The sequence below is a fragment of the Pantherophis guttatus genome, chromosome 2 (assembly GCF_059756535.1).
Source record: "Pantherophis guttatus breed Tessera chromosome 2, ASM5975653v1, whole genome shotgun sequence".
Taxonomy (NCBI): Eukaryota; Metazoa; Chordata; class Lepidosauria; order Squamata; family Colubridae; genus Pantherophis; species Pantherophis guttatus.
In genome coordinates this window covers 127,487,175-127,510,009 of record NC_142064.1, presented here as the reverse complement: position 1 = coordinate 127,510,009, position 22,835 = coordinate 127,487,175, and the positions used below count along the sequence as shown (strand labels likewise).

The 22,835-nt window shown below is 40.8% G+C and overlaps 1 protein-coding gene across 3 annotated transcripts in view; it reads right to left on the bottom strand.

Annotated features, from left to right (window-relative positions):
• LRP1 (LDL receptor related protein 1) overlaps positions 1-22,835 on the bottom strand; it is a 336,417-nt gene that overhangs the window by 286,134 nt on the left and 27,448 nt on the right. Inside the window, exon 2 of one of the 3 annotated variants that reach the window (XM_034419253.3) lies at positions 11,626-11,751. The exons of 1 other annotated variant lie outside the window; for it this stretch is intronic. In XM_034419253.3, the coding sequence (XP_034275144.2) occupies positions 11,626-11,751 (126 nt within the window). The remainder of the gene's footprint in view (positions 1-11,625; positions 11,752-22,835) is intronic. One more of the 3 variants, XM_034419254.3, reaches the window with a different exon arrangement.

Genomic DNA, 22,835 nt, shown 5'->3' with positions numbered 1-22,835 from the left:
TTCTACTACAGTACTTAATGTAAGTGAAGTTCTTCAAGAAATTTAAAGCTAGCTGAGGTATTTGGAATATGTTTAGGAAAAGACTTAAGAGACAAATCACAAATAATAAATGAAATTTGGCAATAACCCTCATTATTCAACATAACGTACAAATATTTACTTTAGCAGTTGGGAAAGAAATGGAAGGGAGAAAGGCATCACTAAAAATATTTCTATAGTGTTTTTTTATTTTATAGCTGTTTTTTCTTCCTTTGTATTAACTTTCTAAATACCTGTTAAAAGCTTAAATAAATAAAGCCACCATTTCTGCATCATGAAACCACCTAGTTCAACAACTAGCAGTCCAAACTTTTCAGATAAAATGGGTAACAGTGCAGTATTACTTAACAGTGCTACTACTAACCATCAACCTAACATTACGTAAACATAATTAACTTATCTTAGGAGTTTGAAATGGCATTATAGAACAATGGTCAGAAAAAAAGATATTGATTGACATACATTCCCCAAGATTCAAAACTACAAATAAGTAATAGAGTTCCCTGACAAACAGGGTGGATTTGATTTAAATCAAGTTGATTTAAATCACAATTTAAATCATGATTTAAATCACTAGTAAAAAGGCTTGATTTAAATCAACTCGATTTAAATCATAATTTTTAAAGAGCAACTGTCATCTCTGCTACTCCTTTGACCCACTGTTGACTCACCAATAGTCCCAGTGTTGCAGAATATACAGCCTCGTGCTACATAACTAAGCTCCATTTCATGCTGAATAAACTAAATTATTTATGTATCTTAAATAGAAAACTATCTTACGATAGATTTTTACCCCAAAAGTTTTTTATTAAAATAAATTTGATAAAAATAAAAAAAATCCGATTTAAATTTTAAAAATCTGATTTTTTTTTATTTTTTTAAAAAAATCATTGATTTTTATCCATCCTGCTGACAAAGAAGTTAAGATATCATAGTCTTGTTGCATGTAAATGTAAATGTACTGTCCTCTAATCCCACTCCAGCTTCCTAATATATCTCCTGTAATATGATATTTTGGACTGAAGAAATTGTTCAAACTAGTTTCCTCTTCGGACATCATAGATTTTTTTTTTTTAAAGGAAACAGGAACCATGATTATTCCATCAGAAATAACTCCGTTAAGAATACTTTGTCCAAGCTGCTTTAAAAGAAGACTCTGCTAATGATTAATCATATATACTTTGGGTATGAGACTCTTCTATGCTGTCTGGAAGGAGGAAAGAGTTCATAAAAGAAGGCTTGGGTTTATTGTGCTATAGTGTTGTTTCTGAATCAAAACTATTCCATTCTTCCTTCAAAAAGTGACACGCACGGAGGAATGTGGAGCAGAAGTTCTGCAATTTAGCCTCCAAAGACTGCTCTACAAGGGAATGGAAGTCCTGATAAAATTGCCCTCTCTTCCACATGAATGTTTTCTCACTCTCTGTTCTACCCAACTCACCACAAAATCATTCAGTCCTCTGGATTGTCCTCCTGGTTTCTACTTGCTCCTCAAGGAAGCTGAAGAACTGTTCTTATCATTCTTTACTTTTGGGAATGGTGGTGGCTTCAGTTTAGTTATGACTCCTGGCAAATTGCTGGGACAAGTCTCTGCCATTTATTTGGCAATATTTTCAGAAGTGGTTTGAGAAAGTGACTGTCCCAAGATCACTCAGCTGGTTTCCATGCCTAAAACAGGACTAGTATTTATGGTCTCCCGGTTTTTATCCTGATTCCTTAACCACTACACCAAACTAGCTCTCTTTTTAAATCTATTTTTCCCCCATTTCTCGAAAAATTCTGCAACTGATGTCCTTCTGATCCATCCTGCTCTGTTTGTTTCCAGCTTTTCCTATTTTAATATTGTAGCTTTTAAAACTTCCTAGTGAAATCTCTCTATAAAGAAGAGAAAACAGGTTTATTTATTGCTTAGTATTATGTACAGATGTAACTCATGATTTGTCTTAGGATTCTGACCAGTTTGAAAACATAATTGCTTTTTGATTTAATAATCCTAACTGCAGGTTAATACATGTAATGGGAATGCACACTTTCTTTGTGGTTTCCCAATTTATAACCACCTCTTCAAACCTCAAGAATTTGGGCAAGGATCTTTCCCACTCTACAGGTAGTCCTCAACTTACAACAGTTCATTTAGTGACCATTTGAAGTTACAGCGGCATTGGGAAAAAGTGACCTATGTCCATTTTTCACACTTATTATTGTTGCCGCAACCCTATGGTCACATGATCAAAATTTAGCTTGGCAACCGACTCATATTTATGACGGTTGCAGTGTCCCCTTTTGCGACCTTCTGATAAGCAAAGTCAATGGGGAAACCAGATTCCTTTAACAACCATGTTATTTATTTAACAACTGCAGTGATCCACTTAACAAATGTGGCAAGAAAAGCCATAAAATGTGGAAAGCTCACTTAACAAATTTCTCACTTAGCAACATAAATTTTTGGCTCTATTGTGGTCGTAAGTCAAATACGACTTCAAATATACTCATAATTTGAAGATCTCAGAGATTTCCCCCGAGATCCCCTGCGTGTAGTTACAGCCTCAAAAAACTGATATCTGCCAGACAAAAACAATAGTGTTGCTTTATTGTGAACATTTGCAGACTTTCATTGCAGCTTCAGAGTAATTGTTCTCTGAGACTAACTACTGAACTGTACAATTCTAATATTGCTAATAGGGCACAATCTCATATAATGTCTATTTTACATTATGTTTTATCTTGTCAAGTTAATCTAAACAGCTTTTCCATTTGGCTTTTGGTATTTATTTATTTTTCTTTGCTCCTATGTTTTTTCCTTAACAAGGCTTATTGTAAGATTATGGGTAGTCCTCGACTTACAACAGTTAATTTAGTGACAATTCAAACTTGCAACAGAACTGAAAAAAGTGACTTATGACCATTTTTCACACTTACGACCATTGTAGCATCCCCATGGTCACATGATTGAAATTCACATTCTTAGCAATTGATTCATATTTGTGATGGTTGCAGTGTCCCGGGCAATGGTGGGGTTCAAAAAATTTTACTACCGATTTTGTGGGCGTGGCTTGGTGGGCGTGGCAGGAGAAGGATACTGTAAAATCTCCATTCCCTCCCCACTCCAGGGGAAGGTTACTGCAAAATTCCCATTTCCTCCCAATCTGCGAGATGGGGGCGAGGCCAGTCAGAGGTAGTATTTACCAGTTCTCCGAACTACTCAAAATTTCCACTACTGGTTCTCCAGAATTGGTCAGAACCTGCTGAATAACACCTCTGGTCCTGGGGTCATGTGATCCCCTTTTGCGACCTTCCAGCAAGCAAAGTCAATGAGGAAGTCAGATTCACTTAACAACCTGGTTACTCACTTAACAACTGCAGTGATTCACTTAATAACTGTGGCAAGAAGGATTGTAAAATGGGACACAATTCACTTAACTGTCTCACTTAGCAACAGAAATGTTGGCCTCAATTATGGTTGTAAATTGAGGGCTACCCGTATTGCAATAAACAGAGCAAAATCCATAGGGCTGTCCCTAACAGCTTGATTTTCCAAAACTCCACTCAGGCCAGAAAGAGAAATCTGGGAGCCCATCAGGGGAACTTACTTCCATTAAGATTATTGTATCACTTCTATTAAATCTGGCATGGGAATCAAAATTACGTTCCATGCTGTTCAGCATCCAGTCCTGCTGAGCTGAATAATAGCATTTTTTCTTTGCATCAGGCTAAGTCATCACCTCTCTGATGTGCTCCTTCAATTAAAAAAAAAAAAAAACTGAGGAAAAAATTATGCCAGAAGTACGGAATTAGGAATTTCATTATGCCTGGCTTTGCGCCAAACAGCAAGAGCAAATATCACACAGAAAGCTCAAACTGATCACATGGGGGAAAAATAGACTTCTCTGTAAAATATGCAGCAGAACACAAAGACTAATCTAGATTTATTCTACTCAGGAGAAGAGAGAAAGGTGAGTGAGGAAGGAAATTGTCTCTCATAACAAAGAATTCCACTGTAATTTCCAAAAACTGTTCAGCTGGTGGCAATGGGTTGTAATTTATCTGATGTTGATATGATTCCCAACTCATCTTGGACTGAGATCTCTAGGCAGTACCACAATATAAACTACTTAAAGCAGTAATAATAAATCCTATCAAAGCAATAGTGAAAAAGTTGCGGAGGACAGAACAGAGTTGGACAGGAAAGCTAGTCTCTATGTAACTATATCTCAAGAGAAGGGAGTCAGCACAACAGAAAACTACTCCTGAAGACTTCTTCCCAACATAATGCCTTCCAGATGTTTCAAAATACCACACCCCTAATTCCCAGGAACCATGGTCACTGCACATGCTGGCTGGGAATTAATGTAAGCTGTAGTCCAGCACATCAGGCTGGAGTGCTTTATCAGTCTTCACAATAAAGAGAGAGAGAGAGAGAGGGAGGGAGGGAGGGAGGGAGGGAGGGAGGGAGGGAGAGGGAGAGAGAAAACCAGGAAAGTCATTTACACAACATATTATGCTGTGCTGCAGTCTCTTCATTTTTAATTTAGTGCAGGGGTGTCAAACTCAAGGCTCGCGGGCTGGATTCGGCCTGTAGACTGCTTAGAACTGGCCTATGGGGCTGCCCTGGAAACAGCAAAGGACCGGCCCACTGTGCATCTGCCAGCAAAAACGGACCTCACAAGGGCAATGCACGGCCCTCCCGAGTGACATTTTCACTGGCAGAGTTGCAGGAGGCCATCACAGCCAGAAACGGAGGTCGGGAGCCCGTTTTCGCTGGCAGAGGCGCTCAGGCCGCCACAGGTGTCCCCGACACAAGTGATGTTGAGCTGGCCACGCCCACCCTGGCCCCCCAAGGTCAAACACAATGCTGATGTGGCCCTCAATGAAATAAGTGTTTGACACCTCTGGTTTAGTGTAATATATAAAATCAGTCACTGTAGCTTTTAAGCTATAGCGTACTGGGGAAAATGAACCGGCTATGATAAACCATCACTAAACAAACCATGGCTTACCTCATGTGAACTAGACAGAGACCCAATAGGCAACATCTGCAGAATTCTTCCATAATATAAAGGAAGTCTGACAACAAATCTCCTATCCGATTGGATGTCAACATTTTAAAAAACAACCCTTCTCAACCTCTCATAGTCATTCTTGAACTTGCTACATATTAGGCTTCATAGCCGCATCCCTTTCAGTCTCCCTTTATCCAAGAATAAGCAGTGAGAGACTCATTCTTATGAAGCAGCTGAAGCGGAATTGAGGCAATTCAAATGCCAGGGCTTGAGTTTAGGATAAAATTAGGGGGCCAAACCCTGTGTAAACAGGCTAGCACGATACAAAAGACCAGGTTGCCATCAAACTGAAAAATCCCACAACAGAAAGGAGGGAGAAATGATTACATGCCTCAGGCCTGTTACATAATGCTGGGATTTGTTGCCATTGTTAAATCAGATTTTGTCCCATCCACTATCCAACCCCCACAATAAAAGTGGATCTCTCGGCTCTGACTCAGTTGGGCAGAGGGAGAAGAGAGGATTGGACTGCAAAAGGCAAAACAGCAAAAGAACAGTCTTTGTATCTGTGGCTTCACTTAGTAATCTTGGAAATTATGATGATTACAAGCATGAAGAAAATGGGCACCGGCTTAGGGGCATACATTTTGAGCTCATACCAGATGTGATGCTCAAGCACAATCTACAGGAGTGGAGGTCAGAATACTCTGCACAGTTCTACACAGCTTGAAGCAAATCAGAGTGTGTTGCTCTGGAAACCCACAGCAGTCTTCAGGACAGGCCATGCTCAGGGGCCCTGATCTAAAACAAAACGAGGTTAAAGAGATATGCCAACTCCCCATTCCACAGCCTTCCAGATGGACAAGTAAGAAGAAGATTGCTCCTCGGGGAAATAAAGGAGGAAATCTTAAGTTTTACTCTTCATAATATGACCTCACACCAAAATAACATTTTCACTGCAGATTTTCTGCTCGGCACAAAAACAAAGATAATACACGTAGGATAAGTAGAGAAAAAAGAAACCCAAACCACAGTTTTTTTTTAATCTTACGTTTTACATAAAAACGAAACTAAAACATTTTAGAACATGCAGGTTAATCTTATCAGGTAGATATCATGTCATTTATTCTCCCCCCTCTCTTGCTATTCCTTCCCTGAGTTGGAAACAAACAGCAAGAGAGACTTACGTTGACAGCTGAGACCATTCATTTGTAACTGTGGTTACAGGTCCCCAACTTATCAATTACAAGATAGTAGCAGAGTTATACAACAATCCCAACCAAGCAACAAGCATCATGACTTTGGCCAATGTCTGAACTCAGCCTCTGACTGAGAACAGAGTTGATTACAACTCTGATTACATCTTGCCCAAAGGGAATTACAATGAATGAAGTGCACAATAATATTTTTATACTCTCAAAAATATGATTAAAAAGGCTCTGGATTCATGGCATGTCACTACTCTTCTTTTTATAAAGATTAAGAGAATTCGCTATCAAGGCTGAGGAGAAAAACTAGCAGATGTATGGAGCTATCCAATTCCATTCAGGGTATTCCTCTGATGCTGCAATTTCATTTAGCCCTGTCGCTTTATTAGAATTAGAATTAGAATTTCAGTAACAGAGTTGGAAGGGACCTTGGAGGTCATCTAGTCCAACCCCCTGCTCACACTCTCCTAGGCAGTGTATGGAACTTATCTGAAGCTCCTGAATAAAATAAAACTAAGGTTATTCCCAATAAATAAAGTGACAGACTTTTGAAATAAGATCACTTATTTCATAATACAGCAGTATTATGTTGCTATTGTTTTCAAAGAAACTAAAATTCAAATGTTATTAACATAAGGCCTAACATTTTCCATCAACCTTCTTCTTCAACCTTCCAGCTACTGAGACTACAACTCCCACAATTCTCAGAGACCATGACTTTGCTTTGTATGAGAATTTTGGGAGTTCTCATTCCAGCACATCTGGAAAATATCAAGGGAAGGGAAGATTGGATTACTATAAATTAAGAAAAAGGGAACATTCAGATGCAATCTGAGATCAAGTTGGACATTGGCACCTGCAAAGAATCATTTCATATTACGGGGGAAACATTACATATAATAATATTATAGACCAACAACCACAACTGAAATTAGAAGAAGATTGTAAATGAAACCAGGGGAGACATTTATTAAAAATCAATGTGGTCGAAGCCAAAAAAAATCCTTTTCTTTTTAAGGGATATAAAATACCCTAGAATGTTTGTAAATGTTGGCTCTGCTTAATCTTCGGCTCTGCTATCCAAAAGAGACTGAAAAAGCCCTAGAACTTGGAACAACTCTTTCATTTACAAACTAAATAAACCCAGACTCAGCTTTTTTAAAAGCTCGGCCACTGTGCTCCAACCCTGCCAGCTTTTGGCAGCAGCAAAGCGAGGAAATGGTAGGCATTTCTGATTAATAAAGCTCTCACACAGAGATGCCTTGCATCCAGAGCTGATGGAAAACAACAACTAAATGCTCCAAGGGCAGGAAGGGGAAGGTCTTGGCCAATGAAATTGCCTGGAAGCCAAAACGGGGTGTGGGGGCACCATACGAAGCCCTTCGGCACCCCGTTTTGGGCCTGGAAAGCCTCCTGCACCAACCTGGAAGCCAAAATGGGGTGCGGTGGGGCAGGGCGCATGTGCGAGGGGGGGGCACTTGCAGTGCATTTTGGGGGTTCCAAAATCCATGTGGCTTTCACCCTAGTAGTGTTCCAGAAGTCTTTAAACCCCAGCTCCTTTGCCAGGCTCTGGAATAGGATTGCTCTTGAGCTGTTCCCAGGTGTCCTTTGTGTAATTTGTTTTGTCCAGACATTCATAGTTTCTTCTATTACTGCTTTTATCATCATCATCATCATCATCATCTCTTTTATTCATTAAACATGAAACTCAGTCAACTGAACATTCAAAAATGCATCACAAATACCATTGACTGGTCTAATGGTTGATACGGGTTGCTGCCAGCGTCCTGGGTATCAACCAAGTACCTTCTTAAGATGTACGATGTTCCGAGTAGTGCAGTTTTTTGCAGTTCCGCTGATGTTATTGCAGGAAGCTGCAATTTGTTGATGTATCTTATAAAATTCTTGGACATAGTACCAAGTACCCCTTGGTATCACAATGGGTATCACTGTTACATGTTTCATCCATAATCACGTCATTTCGATGACCAGGTTGCGATATTTTTTCCAGTTCTTTTTCTTCGACTCTGGCATCTCCTGGTACCACGATGTCAATAAATTGTACGTTTTGGTTTTCGACAACTGTGATATCTGGCGTGCTGTGTTCCAAATGACGATCTATCTGTATTCTAAAGTCCCACAAGATCTTCATCTTCTCATTTTCTGTCTGGATCCGTTCCAGTCAGGCTTCAGGCCTGGATACAGCACGGAAACGGCATTGGTCGCGTTGGTTGATGATCTCTGGAGGGCTTGGGACAGGGTTGTTCCTCTGTCCTGGTCCTATTAGATCTCTCTGTGGCTTTTGATACCATCGACCATGATATCATGCTGTGCCGATTGGAGGGGCTGGAGGTAGGGGGCACCGTGCTGCGGTGGTTCTCCTCCTTCCTCTCTGACCGGTCGCAGTTCGTGTTGACGGGGGGGACAGAGATCGACCTCGAGGCGCCTTGTGTGTGGGGTGCCGCAAGAGTCGGTTCTCTCGCCCCTTTTGTTCAACATTTATGTGAAACCGCTGGGTGAGATCATCCGTGGTTTCGGGGTGAAGTGCCATCTGTACTCTGATGACACTCAGCTGTACATCTCCACCCTGGACCACCTCAACAATGCCCTTGATGTGATGTCCCGGTGCCTGGAGGCCATGCGGATCTGGATGGGGAGAAACAGGCTCAGGCTCAACCTGTCCAAGACCGAGTGGCTGTGGCTTCCGGCATCCCGATATAGTCAGCTGGCGCCATCACTGACTATTGGGGGTGAGTCGTTGGCCCCCACAGAGAGGGCTCGCAACTTGGGCATCCTACTGGATGCACGGCTTTCTTTAGAAGAGCATATGACGGCCGTAGCCAGGGGGGCTTTTTATCAGGTTCACCTGATCCGCCAGTTGCGTCCCTTTCTGGATCGGGATGCCTTACGCACGGTCACTCATGCTCTCGTCACATCCCGCCTGGACTACTGTAATGCTCTCTACATGGGGCTCCCTTTGAGGAGCACCCGGATGCTCCAGCTGGTCCAGAATGCGGCCGCCTGGGTGGTTATGGGGGCGACTCGGCGCTCCCATGTAACATCTCTCCTGCGCGAGCTGCACTGGCTCCTGGTGGTCTTCCGGGTGCACTTCAAGGTATTGGTTACCACCTTTAGAGCGCTCCATGGCTTAGGACCCAGGTATTTACGAGACCGCCTTCTGCCACCGATAGCCTCCCACCGACCAGTACGCTCTCACAGAGAGGGGCTCCTCAGGGTGCTGTTGGTCAAACAATGTCGACTGGCGGCCCCCAGGGGGAAAGCCTTCTCTGTGAGGGCATCTAGCCTCTGGAATGAGCTGCCCCCGGAAATATGGCGGATCCCGGATCTTCGCACCTTTCACCATTCCCTAAAGACGTTTTTCTTCCAGCAAGCTGGGCTGGCCTAACTCTTTTAAATTGTTTTAATTCTTAAATTGTTAATTATCAGTCTTAATATAGGGGTGTTTTAATTATGGGCCAAATTAATTTAATTGGATTTTAATACTGTTTTTAAATTTTGTATTTTCTTGTGTTTTATCTGCTGGCTGTTCACCGCCCCGAGTCCTTCGGGAGAAGGGCGGTATATAAATATAAACAAATGAATAAATTAAATAAATAAATAACTTTTTCACTTTATGTTCCCATGACTTTTTGGATACAGGTAAGTCGTATTTTTTTACATAATGACCAGTGGATTAATTTAGCAACTCGGTCGTGTCTAGCTTTGTAATCAGTTTGTGCGATTTTGCTGCATTCACATATTAAATGTGAAACAGTTTCGACTCTGTTGTTGCAAAGTCGGTAGTTTGGATTGTCGGTGGATTTTTGTATCTTTGCTTTCATGGCATTAGTTTGTAGTGCTTGTTCTTGAGCAGCGAGTACTAAACCTTCCATTTCTTTCTTGATGGTTCCCATCTTAAGCCATGTCCATGTAAAGTTGTCATCACATTTTCCTTCAATGTTTTTCAAGTGCTGCCCATGCAAAGCTTTGGTTTTCCATCTATTTGATCTGTCATCCAGCTGTTTTTCCTTATATTCTGCCTTTGTTTCTGTTGTTTTTATAATGTTCTCCGTTTTCACAGTCTGCAGCAATTTTTCTGTACTTTGGTTCACATAATCATTCAATTATTAGTAGTAGTATTTATTTTATTCATTAAACATGAAACTCAGTCAACTGAACATTCAAAAATGCACCACAAATACCATTGACTGGTGCTAATGGTTGATAGGGGTTGCTGCCAGCGTCCTAGGTATCAACCAAGTACCTTCTTAAAATGTACGATGTTGTTGTTGTTGTTGTTTTTGTTATTATTATTTTAGAATATAAAATAATAAAATTAGAGGGAGACCACAGCTGCAATATAAGGATATCTGCAAGAGGGATCTAAAGGCCTTGGGAATGGACATTAATGACTGGGAAACCTTGACCTCTGATCGTTCAGCCTGGAGGATAAAGACGCAGCATGGCCTTCTCCAATTCGAAGAGACACTTGTTCGGCAGGCTGAGGCAAAGAGGCAGTCCTGGAACCAGCGAAATCTGGGGGCTGGGCAGGGGACAGAATGTATCTGCCCTCAGTGTGGAAGGGATTGCCACTCTCAAATTGGCCTTATAAGTCACACCAGATGCTGTTTTAGGATCTCTTTCCAGAGCACGATACCATAGTCTTTTGAGACTGAAGGTTGCCAATGAATGAGAATAAAAACCCATTCAGAGGCATTCTAGAGTGTGGCGATCTTAAATCCAACACATTTTAAAAGGACATCAAAGAGACAGAGTGCTTTGTGTGTGTGTGTGTGTGTGTGTGTGTGTGTGTGTGTGTGTGTGTGTGTGGCTTTCCAGTGATCACCCACATTGTGGCAACCAATCCACATCTCATAGCACCTTTTAAGTCTTATTCCATGGGATCATTTCTGTGAGTCAGGGAAGCAACCAGATGCCTGTGAGTTAAGCCTGTTTTTTTTTTTAAACTTATTAATTGTCTTTGCAGTTCAACATGATCCCTATCCTAAATCCAGATTGTTGTTAAATCATACATTCACTAGGAAGCTGATGTCGAATACAATCCTATAATAATCAGCTCACACAAAGGGGAAAAAGAAGAAGAATCAAGGCTATCGCCCTGTAAAACCACCAAGCAATTGGGAAGACAATGGCATTCTCAAATATCCCCACAACCACCCCAGGCATGCAGCAAACTCAAGTAAAAGCCCCCCTCACCCTCACCAAAAGAGCAACACAGAAAGGCAGTCTTGTGGATCATGGGTCATCTACCACTGAAGTGAGAGACGAGAGACAGAAAGAGAATACAGTTGGCGGCCATCCCACTCTTTTGACAATAACTGGCCATCTGTGAAAAAAATGTTGGGTTTTTTTCCTACCAAAAGACTGGTCCTTCAGCCGATTCCAAACGTTCGGGTCTCTCACTTTGGGCGGTATAGGTCTAGGCAGCAGCACCCACTCCGCACGTGGGGAATTGGGACGTTTCACTTTGATTGAGTCTTCTACTGAAGAAATAATAGGGTCATTTTTTTTCCTTCTGGTACTTTTTCCCCCCAAATCCCTTTTAAATATTTCCCACTTTTTTTTTTTTTCTCATTAAAAAAAATGTTTGGTAAAAAAAAAATATTTCAACAAAGCTGAAGGGATATGGAATAATATAACATCATTTGAGAGAAACAGCAATGAAAATGAGACAAAAGGGACACATAGGATATGGCATTCTTAAGAGGGTAAGTAACTTGTTTCCAAACTTCTCAGGGTTACATATTGTACACAGGCGAGCTTTCAGTTTTGATTACCTCAGTGAGAGTAAATAAACATCAAGTTAAAGAAGTAGCACTTTGTTTGCTTCAAGGAATTCTTTGCCATGAAGAATAATTAGAACACTCAGAACCAAATAGACATGCATGTACAGGTAGTCCTTGACTTAGGATCAACAATTGGAACCAGAATTTCTGTTGTTAAGTCATAAGTCAAGTTGGACCAAGCTGTATTGCAATGTTTACGGCAATCACTAAGAAAAATCACTGTAATTGTTAAGCAAATCCAGCTCCCCCAATGAATTTCTTTTTTTTGCAAGAAATCAGCAAAAAAAGGTCGCCAATTGTAATCACATGACCACAAGACACTGAAACCAGTTGTAAATGCAAGCTGATTGCCAAACACACCAATTTCAATCATGTGACTGATGTGTGTGAGAGAGAGGAGGAAGAGGGAGAGAGAGAGAGAAATATAGTTTTAAGTGCGAGTACAGGTCATAAATCAGTCACTCTTTCCAAAAAGTCATAACTTTGAATCATCATGAAAGGAATGGTCATACGTAAAGGACTACCTGTATTTTGTTAATTGTGCAGTTACATGTGACTCCATACATTTGTTTGTTTATTTATCGAACTAATATAGCCGGTCATCTCACCAAAAGCGACTCTATATTGGCTGTGATGGCATATTAATCTGAATAACAATCAGGCCAATAACATTATTGCCTAATGCATTGTACTAACACAGCCCATTGGATCAGTTGGGTTGAATAAACGATGATTATGGTGTTGATGTATAAACAAGTCCTGCAGATATCTGCCACATACTTGCACATGAGTAACTACAGGCAAAAGACAGCCAGTCTGCTCTTAATCTTTTCATTTTAGAAGATACACATTCCTCATTCTTTCATAACTAACCGTTCCTATCAATATTTTCTCCCATGCATAGCTATCAAATAGCCAGCAGGCTTACTTCTCTGTACAGGAATTCTCTAGGAGGCTCCCTTTAAAGGAGGCTTTACGGATCACAAAAATAGCATCTGCTTCAGAATGGCACAAGGAGACCTCTGCAGAAAGTACGTACTCAAATTGGCTGTGTCAAGCTGCAGAAAGTTGAGTGCCAATAGACCCTGGAGCTACCTGAGGGGCTGGGTGGGGAGCAGGCCTAAGCTGTCCAGGACTTCAGCAGCTTCATGCTCACTGGTTGGCCCTAGAGCCAGCTAAAATCTCCTGCAGATGGCAGGAGATGGGGGGGGAGAGTGGGGAGCTCCCCTTGGTCCCCTCTGCTTGTAATCTTCACTGGCGGTTCCCCACTGCCTTTCTTGGGGAGCCAGCAGAGAAGGTTGCAAATGATGATCACAGGGCACTTTGCAACCTGCAAGCACCTGAAATGTAATCACTTGATCATGGAATGGTGGTAGTAGGATATTTGACAATGGCCGGAAATGCTTTATGGCCCTTTCTGAGCCATTGTTAACTGCAAATGATCTTTAAATGACTGGTTGCAAGGCAAGGACTATCTGTATAAGATAGTTTCATGGGAGAGAATGCAGGAAAATGGGGTTCGCTTGTTATCTCTTCTGGTGTTTGAAACAGATCTTTTTTTTCCTGTTCATTATTATTATTTTTCCCTGATCTTTTTTACTTTCCCTCAAGCTTTTACATCTTCACCAAATACTATAGGCCCATTATGATTGGTTATTACTGATGCCTGTATCCTCACAATTATGGCAGAACATGCTGCTATCGCATTCTTAGCTCGCCAAGAAAATTGCCCTCCCTTTGTTAATAAAGCATTTCTACCCTTTAACTTTTCAGTTATGCAATATAAACAAAACTGACCAGTAAAATTAACTGACAAGAAGTTTTTTAACACATCGAAACAACAACAAATAAGCAAAAAACCAACCAGCCAGCTGAAAGAAAACATGAGCAAACCAAAAAGCTGTTCCATAAACAAAAATGATGCAGGAGGGGAGGGGAGGGGAGGGAAGAAACTTCAATTTTGTTCCAGAAACCCATTTAGCTTCTATTAAAAAACAGAGCAAGGGAGACAGAGTGTGTCATTTGGCACCGTGAAACATCCCATCCATTCAGAACTGGTAAAGCAACGATTAAATAGAGATCTGGTTATGTCTGGTCTGGAACACAAAAAGTCAGACATTACCCTATTCGTCTTGGCATTCACACCAGAGCTATTCTGCTAGGAGACCAATTACCTGCTTCCCTAAAACAGAATGAGGCGAATTTGAGCTTAGTGCTTAAGAGTTTATTTACGGCTTTTTTAAAAGTTAGCATTGATTTTCTATTATAAATTTCAAGCGGTGCGTTTGCATGCAGTGAATTGAACACTCTAGGCAGGAATCGGCGTGATCATAAAGGACTTGGCTTCCATTTTAAAGAAACTATTTAAAACAGACAGTCTTCTAACCCAACCTAATGCCTTCCAGATGTTTTGGAATTCCTCCGTCCCAGCCAGGGTAGCTGATGGCAAGGAATATTTGGGAAACAAGCAGAGGTTATCAGGTTGGTTATCACTGTCCAAAAATTATCTTTGGAGGAGATAAATGAAGGGGAGGTTAAAAGTACCATCAAATATTCTGATTAGAAACTCTGGGAGTTTATTTATTGCTTTTATATCATGCCTTTGCTCAAGAAGGGGAAAGCAGGGTTGAAATCTAGCAGGTTCTGACAGGTTCTGGAGAACGGGTAGATGAAATTTTGAGCAGTTCGGAGAACCAGTAGCGGAAATTTTGAGTGGTTCAGAGAGCCAGCAAATACCACCTCTGGCTGGCCCCAGAGTGAGGTGGGAATGGAGATTTTGCAATATTCTTCCCCCAGGAGTGGGGAGGGAATGGGGATTTTGCAGTATCCTTCCCCTGGAGTGGGGTAGGAATGGAGATTTTGCAATATCCTTCCCCTGCCACGCCCACCAAGCCACACTACGCCCACCAAGCCACGCCCACAGAACCGGTAGTAAAAAAAATAGATTTCACCACTGGGGGAAAGTGTCTTCCCTTATGTTATTCTCTCATTTAAGCTGAACTAAGAGACAGTAACTGACTCAAAATTACTGAAAATACTCTATATTCAAGTGGGGACTTGAATCTGGACATTCCACGGCCAAATCCAAAACTTTAGCTTGAACTACGTTACTGCCTGATTGAGAAAAACTAAAATAGAATTTGTTGTTTTTTTTTAAGAAAATTAGTTGGAAGAAATAGGGTCCAAAGATTACACACATACTTGCTGTTTCCTATAGCTATGCAGAAATCATAGCACTGTAAATCATGACTCAGAAGTTTGACTGAGATGGAACATAGCAGAGATATAAATGGATAATTACTGTGTCACAAGTGACTCAAGTAGTTGTTGAATGGAGCAGAAGAACTGGTAAATGTTTTACTTAGTATAAACTATAATTAAAAGCAGAATGCTAGTTCAGAGGAATAGCACATTCTTTACATGCAGAAGGTCCAAATCTTAATATCCACTATTCAATCCTTATAGGAAATAATGGAGAACTACTGCCAGTCAAAATAGACCATGATCCAATTCAGAGGTTGGGTTTCACAGTCTTTGCATTTGTGATGTGTAAACCATGTTTTTGTAACTACAATCTGTGGACCATGCTAGAATCAACTGGTTTCTCACAACATACTAAGTGATGGCTAAGCCCCAAACAAACAAACAAACAAACCACATTACATAGTTTGTGGGAACCAGTCCAAGGTAAATAGCAATAACAATAGCACTTAAGACTTATATACCGCTTCACAGTGCTTTACAGCCCTCTCTAAGCAATTTACAGAGTCAGCATCTTGCCCCCAACAATCTGGGTCCTCATTGTACTGACCTTGGAAGGATGGAAGATTGAGTCAAACTTGAGCCTAGTGAGACTCGAACTACTGAACTGCTGGCAGCCGACGGTCAGCAGAATTAGCCTGCGGTCCTGCATTCTAACCACTGCGCCACCAAGGCTAAAACAACTTTATGTGTCCCTATCTTAAGGAATCCTATAGATTTGCATTTGTATAACTCTTCCAACCTGTAGAAAACACATGGCATTGCTCCAAACCAATTAATCAAGCTCATAAGCCAATCTAGACATGACAGAGGAAGTCATAAAAAGGATTTTCCAATCTTCCAAAATTAAACTGCAGGGAGACGGGATTCATCACACTCTGGCACAATACTAGGAAAGGCTTTTTTTTTTTAAAGTCCCTTTTTATCCAAAGGAAATGAAAAGATTTAGGTTCACAAAAGCAATTAAAAATTATTCCAGACTAATTCCCATGCACTTGGCACAATGGAGCCTTCCACATGTTTTGGGGGCACTGCAGAGCTGAACTCACAGCTCAATGGTGCTGGACGAATCAAGAAAATAGGGTTCTTAAGCAGGTCAGAAGAAACTATAAGCCACCACAGAGGTAGATCATTGCTTCAATAGATTCTCTGCTGCTAAACTGTAGGGTCCTTCTTTCCAAAGGAAGCTTTTCACACATCCTGCAGCTGGAATCTTTGCAGTAGCCATCATTTCAGGAAGCAATTTAAAACAAATACTTCCTTTTCCAAACAAGGCAAGAAATAAAGGGAAACCAAAAGAAACTGAGTGTGCTGAATGGGAGAACCAATGGGCATTGTTCCCAAAATAAAGAGTTTCAATCTGCAAGGACCAGAAAGTTAAAATGGGACAAGAGAGAGTGACAAGGGCTAAAAAAAACAAAGAACCTTTATTTTCATGAATCCATAAGTCGCACTGGTTTTTTTCCCTCCAAGATACATGCTCATAACAGTAATTTTATAGACAAGTCATGTTTGTGCATACACGTATCCACTATTTCTGCAAGAGAGTGGAAAAGCAGGTTCCTCTTATTGTATACTGAATTTATAAGCACATTTATCATGCTATAAAGTTCTTATGATCCCCTTTTCCTCCCTCTCCACCTTCCACTCTCCAAAGTGACTTTTTACCTTTCTGAAAAAGCTGCCACATAACTAAAAGTCCATATCCCTAGCTGAGAGCTCTTAAGGGGATGAGGCATGTGTGGCTCTTTGTACTGGAAAATGTAATCTCACTTCAGAGGTTGCATTTCCCACCACTCAGAGGCCGACATGCTTCATCTGTTGCCATACGCTGTATAGCTATTATCGGAGCACTTGACCATCAAAACCTGACAGACTACCAGGAAAAGGAACAAGAATCCTGAAAGTATGTCTGTTGATCTGTCAATACGCCAGTTATCTCAAGCAATGAAACTGAAAATCTTCAGTAAGGCAAATTAGAAATGTCCCAGGGATTTCAGGGTTCAGCAAACTAACCCTAACAAACTCTCTTGCTTTAAGGAGTGATGGCTTCCCATTAACACATCTACACAAATATCTTTACTAATCTTCTTCTACACACTCTGTACAACCTACAATAAATCACATCAGCTATACCAAGGGGGAAACTTGGGGTTCTTTAAAAGTAATAAAAACCTAACTTCCAATAGCCCCAGGCAAGAGGACCAATGATGAGGGATGTTGGAGGGCACCAAATTGGGGCACTTGGTGCTACTATAGACCAAAGCTTTCCAAATCTGGTGCCTTCAGCATTCTATAGGTCAGTGGTGGTTAACCTTTTTGGTACCGAGTGCCCATGTGTGTGCACATGTTACGTGCACATGCAAATGCATGGCGCAAACCCCCAAAATGCACTGTGAGCGCCCCCTGCACATGCGCCCCCCCGGCATCCCGTTTTGGCTTCCAGGTTGGTGCAGGAGGCCTTTCAGGCCCAAAACAGGGAGGGGGTGCGAACCCCCAAAATGCAATGTGAGTGCCCCCTGCCCATGTGCCCCACACATGCGCTCCATGCTTCCACGCATGCGCCCTGCCCCCCCCATGCATGCATGGCAGAGACCCGAAGACCAGCTGGCCGGCGGGAGGTGCGCACGCATGTATGGTGGAGCTGGACTGGGGCACACATGCACGACACTTCTGCGCATGCACAGAAGCATCCAGGCAGGTGGGCGGAGCCTCCCGCTGCCACCACTACCAATTCGCCCGATCCAGGGCGAACCGGTAGCAACCCACCACTGGAGCAAAGGCAGAAAGATAGTTTTGTTTAAATGTACAGCAAGACACAATAACCTGCTGTTTGAATCCATTATCCAACCTCTTTATTTACTTGGCCAATCTCATGTCTAAGCCACTTCTCGGGGAACAATTTCTGCATGGAATTAAGAAAGCGGACTAGACTGAAGATTTCTAAAGAGTTCTTTCAGGTCATAAAAAAAAGAAAATATGGTTAGAAGTACATTTTTCAATGGCGATGTATGGCATCTTCCAGTGTCCTCAAGCCTTAACTAAGGTCCTATTGTACAAGCATAATTGATACATGTTTTGGTTTCTCCCTCTTAATTGTACCTTCAATTTGGTTCAATTTTGGTTCAAGGTTCATGCAAAGTTAATCTTGTGATCAAGACAAGACATTAAAAATGGCAACTGCAGCAAACATGTCCTTTTTACAGCCAAACTTAACCACTAGAAAGAATTTGGCAAGTATACTTGGGGAAAAAATATCAGTTTAAAGAAAAGCTGGATGCCACCAAAAAAGCAGTAGCAACAGTACTTAAGACTTATAAACAGCTTTACAGTGCTTTAAAGCCCTCTCTAAGCAGTTTACAGAGTCAGCATATTTCCTCCAATAATCTGAGTCCTCATTTTACCAACCTCAGAAGGATGGAAGGCTGAGTCAACCCTTGAGACTTCAACTGCTGGCAGCCGGCAGTCAGCAGAATTCGCCTGCAATATTGCATTCTAACCACTGTGCTAGCATGGCTCCTATCCTTTCCATGACACATTTATACAGCAATTTTAATAGCAAGAGAGAACAAAAGTGATGTTTAAAAGGATCCTGTGACCCTTCCAAGCTTAAATTGTGCAGATGTGCCTCCTTAATTCTCCCCATATGCATTGTTGATTGTTGGGTCGTGTTTAAAAAAAACAAAACAAATGCAAAAGGTAGAAAGAAGAGATCTGCATAAGGCAATATTTTCGGACACAGGAACTCATCTCATCTCCTTCCTTTTTGTTTAGAGTAATCAGCATAAGTTTGTCAATGGCTCATTTGCTCTTCCTTGGAACTTCTTTGTTAACCAAAAAAAAAAAAAAAAACCACACCTGGAAATAATCTTGCTGACCTTTTTGTTTATCTTATATTTCCAAAATAGGATTACCTAAACCAGTAATATTTTGATAAGGGCAGAAACTTCCCACAATATGAGAAGTAAAACTTTGCTTGAGCTGGCCTTACCTGATTAAATTCTCCTCTACTTCTTTTTCGATCTACATCCATAGCTGAAGTTACTGAGAAGAAATGTTGGGAGAGACAGTCAACCCTGATCTTTTCTCCTCACTTTCAGGCCAATTATCTTAGTAGGTCTTGTTAGAAACTGAGCCAAATCCTTCAAGCACGTAGACCCTGCAAGCACAACATTCCCAAGTTCCTAAAGCCATCTGACTTACAGTAAGTCTGTTCTGATAGTCCTAAAGAGCCAGCCAGGTTCACCTACCTAATCAGCTGGATCCAGAATCAGGCAAGGAAAGGGTTACAGTTACTCATCCTTTGAATTGGATTGAGTCCGCAGCTCCAGAAGAGTGTGGTTTCAGGAAGCCAAGGACCACACAGTGCAGACCCAGCCATGGCAGTTACAGATAGGAACTCCCAACTTCCTTTTCTTCCAACTATTGAGGGTTCAGCTAACACTGACCTTCAAGAACCAGAACTTTTATGCACAATCGGCAAAGGAAAGGTGATTCTTCCCCATCCTCTTGTCTCTTTAATCGAATAACACGCTAAGTTATTTCTCCATTTCCAAGTGTAAATTGTAGCTGCACAAAAGGTATTCCCCTTTGGCACCCATCTGTACAAATGCTGCATTTGATAAATCTGTCTCCCTCTGTATTGTGTCAGGAAGCCCCCAAATTTTGTTTAGGGTGTGTTTACAAATTTTGCTAATTTACTGCTCACAAAGGAGTTATGACATTTTGCAGCAAAGTTCATTTGGAAAAGGGTCACATATGTTATAGTGCTTGCTTATTTTGCCTGATCGTTCCTTCAAAGAGCTTAACAAAGTAGGTGTTCTGCCTTATCTCACTTGCCAAAAAAGCATGTTCCTTAAAGCCCTATAATCCTATTGGCAGATTAGGGTGAGAGGCAGTACTTGGTTCCATGAATAAATAGGGTTTTGATCCCTGTTCTCTCCAAACATTAATACGTTGGTGGACCCTCTCCTTCTCATCACCAAAGCTTTCTATCCAGAACATTTGTTCTTCAGGACAAGAACCATTTCCTAATTAGTAATTTTAATTATTGTGTTATCCTTCACATAGAGCTGTAAGTGGGAGTGGGAGAATCAGGACAACCACAATGTTATCTTAATACTTAGGGAATAATTCTAGGCATATCTATGAAAAAATAACAGAAAAGCCACAATTCAATGGGATTTATTATTTTATTTTATTTTCAGGCTTAAGTGTCAGTCCAATTATTAATCAACTCTGAATAGCTTACAATCCTGCTTCTATGCAGAGAATTAAACCAACCAAGAAACAAACCAACAAGGCAGACAAAGGGAAGACAAAAATAAGTTTGAGGGATGCATATGGTCCTGATACTGCATATCCCTATATAAAACTCAAACCAAACAAACCACATTATGACTTAGCAACTTGGGTGAACTCAATTATGCAGTTTTCTGACTTTCTATTTTGTTATAATTTTGCTCATTCACCAAAAAGGCCCCCTCTTACTATTATGCTACAACATCTACACCAACAGTGCAACGAATCTCATCTTGATAGTAAAAACAGTATTTGGACTCAGAACTTGTTTCATGTGTAGCCGTACTGGTTGATTTGTCTGGAAATTTTGATTTTGAATTCAAGTAAAACTATTCGTTTTACAACTATTTTATAAGAATTGGTTTTTAAATCAAATTCAAGATAGAAATATAATAATACAGAATCAGACGGAAGGGAGGGAGGGAGGATCATTTTACTAAGGAAAGGAAGGAAGGAAGGAAGGAAGGAAGGAAGGAAGGAAGGAAGGAAGGAAGGAAGGAAGGAAGGAAGGAAGGAAGGAAGGAATTTAGCATTCAAAATTGCCTTATAAAGGTACTGCCCTTCTGCAAAACAGATCAGGAGGCCCAACTGCAAGAAAACTCATCTGATGCTAGAGAAAAGTTCTTTATCCAAAGCAATAAGACTCAGCAGGGGAGGTATGGAAAGCAGCATGATCCAATGACTTTTTTTCCCCAATAACAGGAAAGGCAAAACCAACACACTTTAACCAAACTGTAACGCAAAGAAATATTTGCTGTTGTACTGAGTGCCCTGCCAAAGTGTATTATGATATAAATAGTTTTTGGAAAGCCAATCAGCAACAAAAGCAGAAAGCGTGGATTTGGTAAGCAAATAATTCTGTAGCCATTTTGCAGTGGGCTATGGAACAAAAAAACATAAATTCATCTCTCAACAGCACAGCCAAACAATAGTAAACAGAATCCACACACTCTTAACTGCCTTGTAAAGGTATAGCTCTACTGCAAGACACACCAGGACAGGGGTGGGCAGAGATCCAAATATCAGAAAACCTACTGTATTAGAGCTCTAAGACTCTGCACACAGTTGCAACCTAACAAAAATAAAAGAGAAAAAAGAGAAATTGTGCCATTGGAACTTCTGGCCAAAAAAAGTTCATCCTGACTTTGTGCCACTAAACTAGGATGTTGTCAGGAGAAGAAAACTTCTACAGTGAAGCTGTAGATTTACTTCCTAACCAGTGAGATTATGAGGGTTCCCCATCTTTGGACCACAGGTGATTCCAAAATTACAGTATATCTCCAAAATTCAAAGAGTAAAATAAACTTTTCAGCAGTGGAATTTTGACTGGACAAGGGAGCTCAAGACCTCTATAAGACAAAATATACTATCCCCACCAGAAAATTGCCAGGAATCAGCAAAAAAAAAATGCAAATAAATAACTATCAGTTTCACCCTTCCAGTAACATAACCTCACAACCAGAAGGCTTCCTGCAGCCTGCCAGAAAGCTGAGTTGAATTGCAGCCCTCAAGCATCGGAAGATGCTCCTCCCCTATGCTACACAAATAGGGAACATGGTATGTGAATTCCACTTATCCATCCATACTGGTGTCCCTTGTGATTTTTTTTTTATAATCATTTTAAAAAAGCACAAGCTTTTTTTTGACTAGCCATGAATTTCAGGTTCAGGACAAATTTGTGGCATCCTTTACAGTGGCACCATTTTTATTACCCTTTTAAAAGTATTAATCATTCTTTTGAATGGTACTAATGGTACTCTGGCACATTTAAAAAAAAATAAAGTTAACAGCAAAACATTACTTATTTCAAAGAGTGTTATATGGCTATAATCTGAAATGTTGTAATACACTTTTTAAAAAATAAAGGATGAAACAAATTAAGGTGCTTTTACATTTTAAAGAGATACGATCACTCTTCCTGGATATGAAAATTGTTCACTAGTTGGTCATGCAATACCCAACTATCCCCTTCCATTTTTCTAAAAATGTGAATATGCTGACTCCAAGCCAGCACGGATGGTTTATTGTTATTCTTTATGGAAGTATTTATTTGCTCTTCTACCCTAACGTAATTCAGATACCACCTCTGAGAAAATGAGGGGTAGAACTGGAAAGCCTTCTCTAGCCCATCAGCTGGTTGAGAAACTGAGCTGCAGCTCCCCTATCGACAGCCAAAGGAAGTGGTTCATTCCTGGGTCTAGGTCCGTGATGGTGAACCT